At 43.3% G+C, this 16565-nt stretch overlaps 1 protein-coding gene across 6 annotated transcripts in view; it reads left to right on the top strand.

Moving 5' to 3' along the window:
• ENPP2 (ectonucleotide pyrophosphatase/phosphodiesterase 2) overlaps window positions 1-16565 on the top strand; it is a 101306-nt gene that overhangs the window by 51910 nt on the left and 32831 nt on the right. For all 6 annotated transcript variants that reach the window (XM_088450196.1, XM_088450200.1, XM_088450198.1 and 3 more), the window contains exons 11-14: window positions 415-487; window positions 8553-8661; window positions 10105-10227; window positions 14564-14595. In XM_088450196.1, coding sequence (XP_088306322.1) covers window positions 415-487; window positions 8553-8661; window positions 10105-10227; window positions 14564-14595 — 337 coding nt within the window. The remainder of the gene's footprint in view (window positions 1-414; window positions 488-8552; window positions 8662-10104; window positions 10228-14563; window positions 14596-16565) is intronic.

Genomic DNA, 16565 nt, shown 5'->3' with positions numbered 1-16565 from the left:
TATTACACCTCTTCATCTAAAAGGAGAATCTCAAACTTACTCACAACATTGTGAATTAATCCAACTTCAAGATGAGGAGGGGGAAGAAAGGAAGAACTTGTGGTAGAGGTCCCCTACGGTAGGGGAGTCAACTTGGGGGTAGTTAGGGATTTGGGCCTCTCAGTCTGGGTTGTACCTAATATTACATTATAAAGCGCTTGACACAGTGTAATAGCTGTTATTGTCCGGGACTTTTTTCTTATATCAAAATGTGTGACCACCCTCTGGGTCTATTAGCCATGGGTTATTGCCTCAGGTGTAATATTCTAATACTTAATGATAATGTCCCCAACTCCTTCCCCCTCAACACGCACAATTAAAAATCAACGCCATATTGCTCGTATACCTCTAGCCTCATAGTCATGTCCTCCTTAGGCCTTCCGTGTACGCAATCTACTCAGAGCAGCCGGATCAGACTGGACACCGATATGGACCTTTCAGCAACGAGGTGAGCATTGATTTCTAGAAAGTCATAATACACTTTGTTTTATTCCTAAGAATATAGCATCGTATTAGAGTTTGAAGTGTGTGTGTGTGTGTGTGTGTGTATATATCTATCTATCTATCATTTCTTCAGGGTTCATAGGACTCCACAGGGAGACCTTGGGGTGTAGGTGGGACTTGGAGGACCGGACACCACACAGTTACAGCTTTTGCCATCCCAAGATGCAAGGGTCCTTCCCCCTATACCCCACCCCTGAGCCTGAGGCAAATCAGTTTTGCTGGTGTCCGGCAGGAGTCTGTTCACCTTTATCACAGTGTGCTGCTTTATGCAGCCCAAAGCTTTCTTTTATGAGTTACTTTATTTTACTTTGTGTACTCGCCGAGCAGGTAGCATCAGACTGTCCGCAGGCAGTCTGTGCAGTTGCTCCATCACCCCTTCATAGCTTCACTTGGTACTTTTGGCGGAGCTTCTGGGGATTTTCCTAGCCGTCCCTTCGGGAGGACCCCAGACTGCCACTCGGACGCAGGGAACAGGTAAGGCTGGTTACCGCTCGTGGTAACACGTGGCTGGGCAGTCTTCCCTCCGGTCTCAGGGGACAGACCGGAGGGGCTGAGCGTGAACACCGGCTCTGTCCGCGTGATCCACTAGACCACCAGTGTACATATGGAGCAGGATCCAGCGTCCCGGTGGTTAACAATCAGCAGGGGAGTCAACTAATAACAATAAAGTTCCAGCGCTTCCTTCTAGACCAATAGTCCCAGATTTTCAAAATTAACTTGTTTTCATCTTCTTAAAAATTCTCATATCAAGAGTAATTCTTCTTATTCCCCACAATAGCATCCAACGGAAGGTAATTCAGGGGTACATAAAGAGAGAAAAAAAATGCAGAGTATAGTGAAGTACAGCTTTAATATAAAAAAACATAAAACTAAATTTCCACCAGCACTAGGGGTATAGGCAGCGTAGCAGATATGGAGGTGTATATGTACACCAGCAAACATATGTGATAACAGGGAACAATCCCGGGAAAAGCAACTGCATTCACATCCACTGATGCACTCAAAGTCCCTCCAAATTCAGATCAGCTCCTTCCCTTTGTCCTCCAATGCGTTTCAACTGTTAGGAGTCTATTTACTAAGCAGTGTTAGGAGACAGTGAAAAGTGATAAGGTGCCAGCCAATCAGCTCCCAACTGTCATTTTTCAAACACAGCCTGTGAGATGGCAGTTGGGAGCTGATTGGCTGGCACCTTATCACTTTCTTATCACTTTTCACTCTGTCTCCTAACACTGCTTAGTAAATAGACACCTTAGTCTTTTTCAAGGTGTGGGGAATAAGAGAAGAATTACTCTTGATATGAGAATTTTTAAGAAGATGAAAACAAGTTCATTTTGAAAATCTGGGACTATCGGTCTAGAAGGAAGCGCTGGAACTTTATTGTATTTGTTGATTTCTGTTTATATAGAGTTTGTGACCTCTATTGAATTGTTCTAGCTCCATCCAGTATTGGAGTGCATTGTTATACTTAAATTATATTGTCAATCAGCAGGGGAGGTCAGCTTCCCTATTACAGGGCCCCTCCCCCAGCTCAGGGCGCCATTCCACCGCAGTCTAGCCTCTCTGAGCTGCTCTCCTCCTCTGGCCCCGCCCCCTCAGAGGTCTCCGGCGGCCATTTTCTACAGGCTCAGCCACAGCTCTCTCTAGGAAACGCTGGGTCCGGTCCCCCTACATACCTCTCCTTGGAGCCAGGTTATGTAGCGCTATAGCCTACCAGTCTTAATGTCTGAGTAGTCTTTATGCATTGTATGTGACTTTTATGCTGGCGCTGTCTGTCTGTATATTTTCTTACTGTCAACTTATGCCTTTCCCTTTTTTCTCACGATTGCCCTAACATACAGGTGTATTCAGGGTTTTCTGTACCTCACATTTCCGGTATTTGTGAAGGCTGTCACATTCAGTCTGTCACTGCATTTTGCCATACTCTGTGTTGTGATCTCCTGCAGCTTATCTCAGCATAAGCAGGATCACTATACTGCATATCCACTTGTATTTGGATACTATCACAAGTGGTTGAATATTACTCAGTGCCATATTGTGTGCTATACTACTCTGCAGCTATGTCTAGCAAGGGGAAGAGTAGCAAGCAGACAGCTGCACCTATAATACACTCATGCAAAGTGTGTGCTGCAGGCTTAAATGAGGAGGATTTACTACAGGATGGGCTATGTACTAGGTGTTATACCCCTCCAGGCCCATCAGACCCTCCAGACCCTGCCCAGGGGTCCCCTGGGTTTCCTTTTCTCTGGTGCTGGCTACTATTGTGGACCGCCTAGCAGGCCCGGCAGTAATTCCCTCTATGGGGTTGCCTCAACAGGTATAAAGCAATACAGGTACCTCTTATGCCCCCTGCATGGGTAGACCTACTTTCTACTTCAGTACAGAGTTTAGCGGCTATCTCTACAGCCTTTCAAACTATGTTGCAGGGTGAGAAGCCCCCACCCAGTAAGACTACCAAGCGCTTTGTGTCCTCTTCACAGTCTACGCAGCTCTCAGATTCTGAGGTGTCATCTGAGGAGGCAGAGGATGCTGATCTCTCGAACACTGAATCCCCCCTAGGGGGAGGAAGAGATTCACTCTAAAATAAATATACCTGCTTTGGTGCAAGCTGTTAGGTCTATTCTTCAAATAGAAGATGATGAGCCCGCCACTCAAATCAAAGCACCCATTGTTTAAATGACAAAAAGTGGCTTCGGCATAGTTTCAACTAATTGAACACATGGCAATGGCTTGGCAGATGCCCGGTAAGAGGTTTCGGCTCCAAAAACGCCTGACCTCTTGTTATGTGTATCCTGCAGCTCATTGTACAAGATGGGAAGCCCCCTCCCATCCAGCAGTGGATTCCCATGTTACGCGATTGATTAAAAGCTCCACGTTACCCATCCCTACAGCTTCCTCGCTGAAGGACCCTATGGATAGAAAGATTTCACTCTGGCCTTAAATCGGTATACTCTGTCATGGCTATTGCCTGGGTGGCTAAAGCAATTGAGAGCTGGGCAGACGCCCTAGTAGAGTTTTTCCCCTTAGAGGCCTCTCGGGACCAAATGTCCTATATAGCTCACATAAGAGATGCAGCACCATATATTGGAGAAGCGACTTTGGATTCTAGTCTCCTGGCCTCTAGAGCATCGGCCACGTCAGTGTCCTCCCACCGCTCTCTTTGGCATCGGTCATGGAAGGCGGATGCAGACTCTAAGAAGGACTTCGAGGCGTTACCTTTACAATGGAGAAATCCTGTTTGGCCCTGACTGGGGATGAAAGGACCTAAAGGACGTTGTCCGAGCCTTTGCAGTAGTTGCGGATGGCAGAAAAGCAGTTTTTGATGCCGCCAATGTAGCCACAATCTTGTCTAATGCTAGGCATACACTCTACAATTATTTGATAGATAACTGTCCAATCTGGCTGGTTGGAATGAAAATCTGGTAATGTATGGACTTCCTCAGCCCTCAAGACATGCATGCCGGGGAATGGTCTCTCCACCCAAAAGTCTTTCGACTCCTAGTGGACAGATGAGGACTATGATCAGAGCACGTAAGCGGGCCTCTACCTGGATCTAACATAGAGTGTGGCATATATACTTCCAGTGGTGTGATGCCAGAAACTATGACCCTCAGTTGTTTCGAGTTTCTAGAGTCCTGGCCTTTCTCCAAGCTGGATTGGACCTTGGACTCCGCCTTATCTCGCTGAAAGTACATGTCTCTGCTCTGTCCATTTGGTTCCAGTGTAGAATTGCTTCACTGCCAGATGTCCACACCTTCCTTCAGGCTGTCCTCCGCATACAACCTCCCTTTGTCTCTCCTGTGGTTCTGTGGGATTTGTCAGTGGTTCTCCAGGCTCTGCAGGGCACTCCGTTTGAACCTTTGGAATCTGTGGAACTCCAAGTGGCTCACAGTAAAGACTCCTTTATTTTTTTTTTATTCTTCTGGCTATGGCATCTGCCCAGGTGTCAGATTTAGGGGCACTCTCTTGTCGCTCCCCATTTCTAGTCTTCCATCAGGACAGGGCTGTTCTTTGGACTTGCCCTGGTTTCCTTCCCAAAGTGGTTACGCGTTTCCATATTAATGAGGAAATTGTGGTCCCGGCCTTCCAATCGGCAGGTGAGGCCTCCTTGGATGTGGTCCGTGTTCTCAGGATCTACGTGGACCGTACCAGTTCTCTTCAGAAAACAGACTCCCTATTTGTGCTCTGTGGAAGAAAGGATGGCCAGCCAACAAACAGACATTGGCCAGATGGCTTTGCATGACTATCTCACCGGCTTACACACAGATGGGAACTTCCTGTACCGACTACTGTCACTGCTCATTCCACTCGCTCTGTGGGTCCCTCGTGGGTAGCTCAACGTGACGCCTCAACTGAACAGCTTTGTAAGGCGGCTACATGGTCTTCTGTCCACACCTTTCCTAGTTTCTATGCCTACAGTACGATACATTTGCCTCTCGGGATGCTTCATTTGGACGCTGGCTTCTCCTCTCAGCTCAAGAACAGCCCCACCCTTGAGTAACTGCTTTGGGATATCCCCAAGGTCTCCCTGTGAAGCCCTATGGACCCTGAAGAAAAAAATTAGTTGTGATAAAACTTACCTTTGTTAACTCTCTTTATTCGAAGTACATAGGGTTTGCCTCAGGCTCAGGGGCGGTGTATAGGGGGAAGGACCGTTGCATATTGGGATGGCAAAAGCTTAACATTGTGATGTCCGGTACTCCAAGTCCCACCTACACCCCAAGGTCTCCCTGTGGACCCTATGGACCAAAGAAAGAGAGTCAACGTGGGTAGGTTTTACCATAACTCTCATTTAAAAAAAAAAAAGAGAAAAAATAAATAAATAAATAATTATAAAAAAATATATATAATATAATATTACGCATACGCGCACTCACGCATTGCATCCGGCGGAAAGTATTCACAGCGCTTCACTTTTTCCACTTTATTATGTTACAGCCTTATTCCCAAATTGAATAAATTCATTTTTGTCCTCAAAATTCTACACACAATACCCCATAATGACAACGTGTAAAGTTTTTAGATTTTTGCAAATTTAATTAAAAAACAAACCTAAGAAATCACATGTACATAAGTCTTCACAGCCTTTGCTCAATACTTTGTTGATGCACCTTTGGCTGCAATTACAGCCTCAAGTCTTTTTGAATATGATGCCACAAGCTTGGCACACCTATCTTTGGGCAGTTTTGCACTTTCCTCTTTGCAGCACCTCTCAAGCTCCATCAAGTTGGATAGGAAGCGTCGGTGCACAGCCATTTTCAGATCTCTCCAGAGATGTTCAATAGGATTCAAGTCTGGGCTCTGGCTGGGCCACTCAAGGACATTCACAGAGTTGTCCTAAAGCCACTCCTTTGATATCTTGGCTGTGTGCTTAGGGTCGTTGCCTTGCTGAAAGATGAACCGTTGCCACAGTCTGAGGTCAAGAGCGCTCTGGAACAGATTTTCATCCAGGATGTCTCTGTACATTGCTGCATTCATCTTTCCCTCTATCCTGACTAGTCTCCCAGTTCCTGCCGCTGAAAAACATCCCCACAGCATGAGGCTGCCACCACCATGCTTCACTGTAGGGATGGTATTGGCCCGGTGATGAGTGGTGCCTGTTTCCTCCAAACATAACGCCTGGCATTCATGCCAAAGAGTTCAATCCTTGTCTCATCAGACCAGAGAATTTTGTTTCTCATGGTCTGCGAGTCCATCAGGTGCATTTTGGCAAACTCCAGGTGGGCTGCCATGTGCTTTTTACTAAGGAGTGGCTTCCGTCTGGCCACTCTACCATACAGGCCTGATTGGTGGATTGCTGCAGAGATGGTTGTCCTTCTGGAAGGTTCTCCTCTCTCCACAGAGGAATGCTGTAGCTCTGACAGAGTGACCATCGGGTTCTTGGTCACCTCCCTGACTAGGGCCCTTATCCCCCGATTGCTCAGTTTAGATGGCTGGCCAACTCTAGGAAGAGTCCTGGTGGTTCCGAACTTCTTCCATTTACGGATGTTGGAGGCCACTGTGCTCATTGGGACCTTCAAATCAGCAGATATTTTTCTGTACCCTTCTCCAGATTTGTGCCTCGAGACAATCCTGTCTCGGAGGTCTACAGACAATTCCTTGGACGTCATGCTTGGTTTGTGCTCTGACATGCACTGTCAAGTGTTGGACCTTTTATATAGACAGGTGTATGCCTTCCAAAATCATGTCCAATCAACTGAATTTACCATAGGTAGACTCCAATTAAGCTGTAGGAACATCTCAAGGATGACCAGTGGAAACAGGATGCACCTGAGCTCAATTTTGAGCTTCATGGCAAAGTCTGTGAATACTTGTGTACATGTGATTTCTTAGTTTTTTTTTCTTAAATTAAATTTGCAAAAATATCAAAAACATTTTACATTGTTGTCATTATGGGGTATTGTGTAGAATTTTGAGGCCAAAAATGAATTTATTCCATTTTGGAATAAGGCTGTAACATAACAAAATGTGGAAAAAGTGACGCGCTGTGAATACTTTCCGTGTGTGTGTGTGTGTGTGTGTGTGTGTATGTATGTATGTATGTATGTATGTACGTACGTACGTACTATAATATATATCTCTCCGGCTGTCGTATCTCGGCACTGCCTCATTGGGGTGGATTGTCCTCTCGCCAACTCCTAATACTTTGATTACTGTATAATAGTTCCCCCACTTCCACCTTTGTAAAGCACAGTTGTAAAGCACAGCTGCCCTATCTCCTCACACCACTGCTCCTAAGCGCTTGGTGCTGGAGCGGTGCCCGCTGTGTACTGCCAAAGTCCTCACACTGCGTGACATTGATGAAATGCCGGTCTGGTCAGGGGCATATGACCTAACAAATAAGCTTATACAGTGGGTGACATTTACGAAGACCAGGGCATAACGGAAATGGGGGCAGACCCTTTCCCTTCTGATAAGTGATCCCCTCCCAGGGTTTCCTATCTGCATGTCAATAATAAAAAGCTATTATCAGTTTGCAGCTTTTCTTGTTTTTAGACCACCCCATGCCCTATACTGTACCACATCTATAGTGGCACTAACGCTGGCTCAGTCATGTGGCCACTATATGTAAGCCGTATAGTATCTCATGCAGCTTAGCTCTGGTACAGGTATTTCTGGTACTGGTATTTCCTCCGAGGGAAGTTATACATATAGTTGTCACACTCCTTGCGCGTGTAATGGGTGTGTTCCCGGGTGCTGGGATTTCCTGTATTGGGCACAACCATCCAGTGATCTCACTTAGGGGAGTATTTATCAAATCTGGGAAATAGATAAAATTGTAAAAAAAAAATGACCAACCAATCGGCTCCTAACTATCATTTTTTTTTAACAATTTTATCTCTCTCCCAGCTTTGATAAATACCCCCCTTAGTGATCATATAGCATACTGATAGCATTTTGTGCAAAGAGGAATAAATATTTGTATTTCTCTTGACTTTTCCCATCTAGACTAGCCAAGTGGAGAGCATTGTTGGTGAACTTCTGCATTCACATTTGTGACCATGCATTTAAAAAATAAAAGAAGAAAATAAATTCATAAAATTTCCATTAAAAATAAAATGCTTCTTAATGTTTTACGTTTTAACTGCTATAAGTCAGAGTGTTTTTTTTTTTTTTTTGTAGCTTAGAACAGAAGTTCCCAAACTTTTTCGAATTATGGCGCCCTAGAGTATCAGCATTATTTTCACGGCACCCCTAAGCCAAAAGTTTCTTATTGAGAAATTCAGAAAAAAATGTAGTAAAGTAGAAAATAGTGCTGACCTGTCATCCTTAGGGTCAGTTATGTGGTGGGGACAGGTTTGTGCTTCTGTTTGTCCACATATTTACATTACATTGACCATAAAGAATTTGATTTGGTGCTGGATCACCAACCTGAGGCACCCCTGCAAGTGTCCCGAGGCACCCCAGGGTGCCATGGCGCACAGTTTGGGAACCAGTTTGGGTTTGGGAACCACTGGCTTAGACCATTTCTGTATTACCATTTTAACTTTTTGTTTACTTTTTTATTGTAGTTGATTAATCAGCTGAAGGATATTGACGCAATTGTTGGCATGTTAATGGATGGTTTAAAACAAATGAAGTTACATCGATGCGTCAACATCATCTTTGTCGGCGATCATGGCGAGTATTACTTTTTTTTGTTGTTTTTTTTGCTCTTTTCTTCTGCTGCCGTCAACGTTTGCCGCAAAAATGAATTTGCCTTCGCTTCACAGAGCCTGTTCAAGTATGAATGTTCCCATTCTGAGGTTTTGGGCCAAATGTAATAGGGTGAGAGTTTAGAAGATTTGAGAGAAAACTGTCACATTTCTAAACTTTGCCAATGTAATAAAGTCACAGAACATACAAACTCGGATGTTTTTCAGACTCAAAAAACTCTTAAGATTTAAACTCTAATCCTGGTGTTTTCTGTTTTGAAAATACAACTCGATCAATGTATTAGTGTGAGAGTTTTACCCTATTACATTTGGCCCTGTGTCCCCTTTTTAATATAACATATTTTTTTTTTGATACTCTCCACATTTTGTAGTAGAATTTGTTGTGCTGAGTGTGTGCCGGAGTAGATTCGAGGCCGTGATCCGGTATGTAAATCACGGCACATGTCATTACTTGTAAATCTCCAGCTTGATATTGTCAAATGTTCTTGGCTCAGGTAAAGTTCAGCTCGGTAGTTTGTGTGTTCTCAGGGTAAAGGTTTCTGGGCTCCAGCAGTGTCTTTTATTTAGCCAGCTGGGGCCATTAATAGCTGCAAAATTACATGTCTGCCAGATTGGTTTGAATTAATTTTTTTTGACGGTTTAATTAAAAAGCCAGGCTTTATCCAAGATTCCAAGCTTGACCAATGCAGAGGACGTATATTAGGCTATGAACTTTGTCGTTGGAAGTCACAAATTTTATTTATTTATTTTATTTATTTTTAAACAATCGTCACTAGAACAAACTGTTCTCTCCCTACCCAGCTGTCTTGGTGAGACCACGGGTGAGCAGAACATTTAATCACACAGGCAAGCATGAGCTCAATCCTGTTATAATTCTAATACGGGTTTATAACCCTTTTAAATTAGCGACCACCTGTATCATATGCCGACACACATACTGTACAAAGCCGATAACCAGAATGGATTGTGTACCTTTGTTATACTGCATGAACCTTTTTTTCCTGACAATACTCTGAAAATTAGTGATATACAGTAATAGTGCTGAGTTATGGGGCACTGTTCCCAATATCCATAGAAAGGGATGTAGTTATGATCCCGGCTGTCGAGTTGCCCGCGCACATAATGCCGACTCCTGCATCCCAACACGAAGTATTGGGGTTAGGAGGTGGCTGGGGTTAGGCACTAGTGGGAGGGGTTAGTGTTAGGTTGCTGGGGGTTTTTTAGGTTTGGGCTGCTGGAAAGCTTCGGTTTAGTATACTTATGTGGTTGTGTTCGGACTGTAACCCAGTTGGGAAGCCGGCGTCGGGATTCTGAGCGCTGGGATCCTGGGCACCAATCCCATAGAAATGCACATACACTCTGCATTTATTTATAAGTTGCGCAATTGACTGCAGTTTTGTGTCCGCAGGCATGGAGGAAGCAACTTGCGAGAGGACCGAACTACTGAACTCGTACATCAACAACGTGGATGACTTTGTGCTATTGGCTGGACCATTAGGACGCATGCGTACAAAAATCAATCTTCCTAAACGTAAGTGGAGGAGCTGCTGGTTAATGAGTCTTCTGTCATTTTAAAAGATTAAAATACGGATCCCTCTCCCGGTAAACGTTGCGTCGTGTAGCGTATAGGCTACAATGGTTACCTCCAATAGAAGAATGCTTCACATTCTGGAACTTGGTAAATCTCAGAATATAGCAGCCCCTATAGTGACCTATGGGGGCTGCTATTGTGATTGGATATGGGGAAACCGCAGCATGTGCTGCTGTACCCCCTACATAAATCCGGGGGATGTTATCATTTTGTTGGTGTCGCCCAGAAACGGCTTTTCTATGGATCTCCTGCAAAACCACTTTAACAAATATGCCCAAATATCTAGTCAGTATGCCTCATTGGCTCTAGATCTCACACAAGCATTTCTATTACTACACACCGATTGTTTTATATTGGGTACATTTCACACACTGGTTTACTTATCATTTATCAGTTCTATGGCAATAGTCCTCTTATCACTGGACTCGCAAGACCCATGGTATTGTTAAGATGAGCTGTAAATGAAACGTATGTATGTATAGTAAGCAACTAAGAATAAATGAAGGAAGCCAATACACAGGGTGGGCCTAAAGGCTTGCGTTTGGACAAATTTGAAGGGTCTGCTCATTTGGCACTGGGCCAAACGTATAGATCCAACAGGACACATTTAGCGCGGTCGGGTGATTTTGTAGTCACAATGAAATGCGTTCTCCATCTGTGTCCGTCTCACTGGACTCCTCATGGCTCCCCATCAAATCTACATTGGGATCAGCAGGGTTTTCGGCCCATAGATGCTGTGATTTGCAGCCAGTTGAGTCTATTATGGCAAATGGATTGTCCAGATCACACTATGAATCCGTACCTTAATGAAACACACAAATGAATGGTTGGCATAGTAGTTAGGATTACTGCCTCACAGCCCTGAGGACATGTGTTCAATTCTAGACCAAGGCACTTTGTGTGGAGTTTGTATGTTCTCCAAGTGTTCCTGGTTTTCATCCACTACTCTACAAACATACTGATAGGTTACCTGGATACTGACAAAAAAATAAGCCGTGTGTCTATATGTCCATGTGGTAGGGAGTATAGATTGTAAGCTCCACTGGGGCAGGGACTGATGTGAAAGGACTCCTATAGAGCACTGCGGCATAGGTGTGCGCTATGTAAAGGATTGTAAATAAATAATAATGAACGAAAATCGGACTCTGCAGAAAGCTTTGATCTGGTTACATTCGAAAAAATGGCGATAAGGTACATCTACAAGTTATACAAGTTAAATGAATTAATCTGAAATTATTATGCACTCATCTGTCAAACGGTTTGGCTGAAATAATAATCGTGCCAGCTCGTGGATAGAACGTATTTTCATATTTCATAGCAAGTGACCTGATTTATTTTTGAATATATTTTTTAAATATAGATTTTCTAGACTGAAGCATTTGGGAATGGAGTGGTCGGTTACACTGTGTTATCTTCACTAAAGACTAAGGGGCCTATTTACCAAAGTAAATTTGTGGTATCAGCAGCCAAGTTACCTATCAGTATGTCTTTGACAGGAGGAAACCGGGGCACTCGGCGAGAACATACAAACTTCACACACATATCAGGCATAGCCGAAAATTGAACTCATGAAACAGTAATGTATGTTCAGCGGTAGTACTAACCACTGCGCCAGCCATGCTGCTCATACTAAAGTGATATTATTGCAGAGGTTTCTTGGCTAATCTTGCTGTTTTGGTATTACACCTTAAATGGTAATGCATGGGTAATGTAAGTGACCATTCATGACCGTACACACCTTCCATAAACTCACTAACGTGTATTATCGTGTTACCATATAATACTTTCTTAAATACAATTAAACTTAACTTCTAAAATAAAAACACAGACAACAGTGTTGGCGTTTAAAATTTTTGTCAAATTTATTTTTGGCAAGTGCATTAAATTTTAGACTATCAGTTAATAATGATAATAATGGTGACTGTACAAAAAGAACGCACAGGACAACAACAACCAAAAAGCTCAAACAAACACACACAAGCCAAGCATTGGTGATCAACTCTACTTTACCTTCAATCACCCGTCCAGGTGGTATAGCCATTTCCCATCCAGGACAATTGGCTGTCGCCTTAGTCTACTTCAAGGAGAGCGCACCCACTAAGCCTAACAATTAACATAAACTAAGTCCAAGTGCCGTTCATGGCATGGGGGGGTGCACCTACAAAAATCATGCCTAGTGCACTAATTTGGCTAGGGCCGGCTCCGTTTAATGTCCCTCATGCTTAAATTGTCAGCCTCCGGGCTAAATTACGATTGTAGTGCTAGACAGGCATTATAAGCTGGCGCTCCGTCTTCCAGGTCAGTGTTGCGATAAAGCTGTAAAAAACACACAGAAGAGAAAAATATCGGGCACATACAATGCTCGTTCATATGCCAGTAAAGGCGGCCAGCACTGGAGAGACACGCGTGTGTACTGTCATGTCTGTGCTGGAAACCTTAGGACTAGCGGTAAGTAAAACTTCAATGCGTTACAAACACTTCAATGCATTGAAAATAGAATGCTATTCAAATTATAACTTCAGCATATGGTACACACTAGTGGTTATATGCATTGAAAGCTGCATTCTGGTGTGGCTTTCTCATTCATTTTTTATTTAATGCATAATAACATATATGGGGACATTTATGAAGATTGGTGCATGAGTAACCCATAGCAACCAACCGGGACGGAACTCTACATCACTGGGCCACATAGCTAGATTTGAAGGGGTAGGGGGGTGGGGGTGCAGTTTGTCCATGGCCTCCGCTCTGCTCCTCTCATCCTTTGCATACACAGCGATAATGATTGACCATTCATAGATTTATGTCCAATGGTCGATGGTTTTGCACCAGTGGCGGTGGTCCGATGGTTCTCTACCATCAGTACTCTTCTGGAAATAGTCACAGCGATGTTTACTTTTTCATCTGCCCTCACCTAGTGTAAATCCAGGATGACAACAAGAAGTTCCAGCAGGTTTCTTTTCTAACCCTAATCTGTGCCTAACCCTAACCTTCCCTCCTAGTGCCTAACCCTAACCGTACCTCCTAGTGCCTAACCCTAACCGTGCCTCCTCCTAGTGCCTAACCCTGTACCCCTGTCCCTAACCTCCTCTAAGTGCCTGAACCTAATTTAAAAAAAAAAATAATTCCCATTTTTGTGTTTACAATTTTTTTCTTTTAGCAACCTTCTGATCCTGTCAACCTTTTGTACTTGTCTATCTTCATCCATGTCGACATTTTGTGTGTCAACCTTTTCTCCCTGTCGACCTATTGACTGTCTAGCATGCGGTGTCTATCTAGACATTGTCAATCTTTTTAATGTAGTTAAACCCAGTTTCAGGATGCCCAGAAACTGGGAGGGGGAGGTGTGCATTGGCGCTAACTGCTTACTCCAACTGCAGTGATTTTTTTTTTTGCCAATGGTTGTCTGCCGCCATCGATGACGACACCCTGGAAGGACTACCCTAAGAGGCTCTATTTTTTTTTCTTGACTCCATTTGCACATAAATGATAGTGGGACGACCTGTTACCAGGCCCCATGTCCCCGGCAGTGGCTATAGTTCCGCCACTGCATCAAATGACACATTCACTTTCATGTTGTAAACTATGGTAGACAAAATGACAGACTTGGTTACAGTGGGCAATAATTACATTTTGTTATATTTCTCTTCCCATAAACCTTCCCCAAAGTATTAATTTTCCTATTGATCCACTACAGGTTATGGATCTTATTTTGTTTTCTACTTGTGATATAACAAATGTCTGTCTTCAGCGTTATGGCATGGTAGCATCTCCCAGATAGGGTGGACCACCACTCCGTAGCCTGCTTCACCTGTGATCACGTTCAGAATGACTGTCTTTAGACCTTACCTGCTTAATATAAAGAACACCTCAGCCCACGTGACTACAGATCCCATCCTCTCACAAGTTCATTAAGCTCCATGAAATCTTGGCCCCAAAGTTTTCTAAATTCAAGGTTGAAGTGCTGCATTGCTGATTCTAGGACTGTATTACAGAAGGTCCTGGTCACAGACCATTCATCAGTAGGTGAATGAGTAAGTATCGGAGAGAATGAGATCTTTAGTTGCATAACGGGAAAACAATCTAAATAGAGGAGCTCCATGCAAAGGGGGCTTACTCTGGTTGCAGACATCTGTACCTACTTGTACACTGTTGGTGAAGCAAGATCTACTCGCCACCACGTGTAAAGCAGACAAGCCCAGTCTTTGTTTTACTTTTATTACAGTTTTAGAATATTTACTATATTTCATCTTTTATATTTTTGTTTTATTCCTAGATGATCCAAAAGCAGTTGTTGCAAATCTTACAGTAAGTATCACAGTTAATAAAGTCTTAGGGAAATAAATTATATGTAATACAAGGCAAACTATGATACAGAGAAGCGCTACATGCGCGTAAGTGTGGTAACTGCAAAACGTAGTAGTAAAGCGGACATGGGGATTATGGAACAGTTACATTATTATTCTGCTAGGGGTCTATGTACTAAGCCTTGGAGAGAAAGTACCAACCAATCAGCTCCTAACTGCCATTGTACAGGCTGTGTTTGAAAAATGACAGTTAAGAGCTGATTGGTTGGTACTTTGGAGTTTTTTCATCATTACCTAAAATTCTCTGGAGGTAATTAGGTTTAGAACTCGCATGGAGTTCTACTTAATTACCGGAGGAACTCATAATTCCTCCGCTCCATAAGTATCTATTCCGAAAAGCTGTCATTTTTGTGATGACAGCTTTTCAGGAAATAGATACTTTTCTCTACCTGCTCTAACTTACCGCAGCTGTAATCAGTGCTGTGCGTGTGTAGGTTTGTTTACAGCTGCAGTAAGTGTTCAATAAAATACAAATAGATTTTTCTCTCTCAAATGCTATCCCCGCCTCTGCATGCTACTGCAGCGTGAAGCGTCTCCCCACTGTCTGTTCCCTGGTGGCACTTGTATGTGCTTCTGCTAAGTAAATGAACAGTTAATTAAGTACATACAAGTACCACCGGGGACCGGACAGAGGGGAGTGACGCTTCACGCCGCTGCGGCGTGGGAGGGAGACGGCCAGGATGGAGCGCAGAAGGGGAAGAGGGGAGGAGGAGAGAAGTCCCGCTGCGGTCCCACTGCTTCACAAGCTGGCATGTAAACTGCAGTTTGTGATGCCTTGCGGGAGCTGTATGGTATCTGAGGATGTCGTACAGTAACACCATCAAATTCCAGAAATACATAATTTTCGGAATTTGATGAATGGCATAATTTCTACACCCCCAGAAATAACCAACAGATATCAGTGAGATCTCCTGCATTACTAGTTTTATGAATGGCTTCCTACTTCAAAGTAAGGCAATGTTTGAAAAAAACTTTAATGAAGGTATAATGAATAGGCCCCTTTATCTCTCTCTCTCTCTCCAAGGCTTAGTACATCTACCCCTATCTTTATAAGCTATTATATAATTGGGCTACATCCTTTTTATGTATTTCTTGCTGAGCTTTCTATAGCCTGGCTTTGCTGGTATAACCTTGTGGTCATAAGACCATTATAAAATGATCACCAGACTTACAGACCTCTTGCCTCAGACTCATTTGAGCACTTGTTTAAATATGGTAATAATATTGTATAAATGATAATCACTTGTTAGATTCTCATTGGATCACTGCAGTGTTGTGCGTATAGATATACTTTGGGACATTTTGGCTGCCCCCTATGGGCGTAGCAGGGCATAGCCGCGTTATCATGGCGCCACCCCCGCTGTACAATGCCGAGGTTACCAAAATTGTGAAGCAGGGGGCGGGGCCATGAAGATGTGATTCAGCGCGAATCGAGTGTCCGAGGTCACAGCCGTTCTAGGAGATTAGGCAACTATGGGTTTAGATTATAGACGGCCCTACTAGAGTTAAGTGCTCACTCCTTTCCTGCAGATCTGGATCAATATATCATCTGCTGCTTACACTACAGGATATCTATCTAGCAATCCATTATTTCCCCAGCAATAGTTTATATTTTGTACTGCACCAAATTCTGGTGTGTGTGTGTGTGTGTGTATATATATGTGTGTGTGTGTGTATATATATATATATATATATATATATAATCTTCAAACAATACTTAGAGGGCGCAATACTGTCTGAATTTTTTTTTTGCATATGAAAAAATGTGTTCAGTTTTTTTATAACTAAATGTCCAATATTGTCCTTTTTAGATAGATCTCTTCTCTTTAATAGAAACTCCAATACAGTTGATAATAGATTCCATAGGCTCCAAGAGTAACTTTCTAAAAAAGACCCACTCACCAAAAAAGA

The sequence above is a fragment of the Taudactylus pleione genome, unplaced genomic scaffold, assembly GCF_031769625.1.
Source record: "Taudactylus pleione unplaced genomic scaffold, aTauple2 ptg000510l, whole genome shotgun sequence".
Lineage (NCBI taxonomy): Eukaryota > Metazoa > Chordata > Amphibia > Anura > Myobatrachidae > Taudactylus > Taudactylus pleione.
This window is presented reverse-complemented; position numbering and strand designations above follow the sequence as displayed.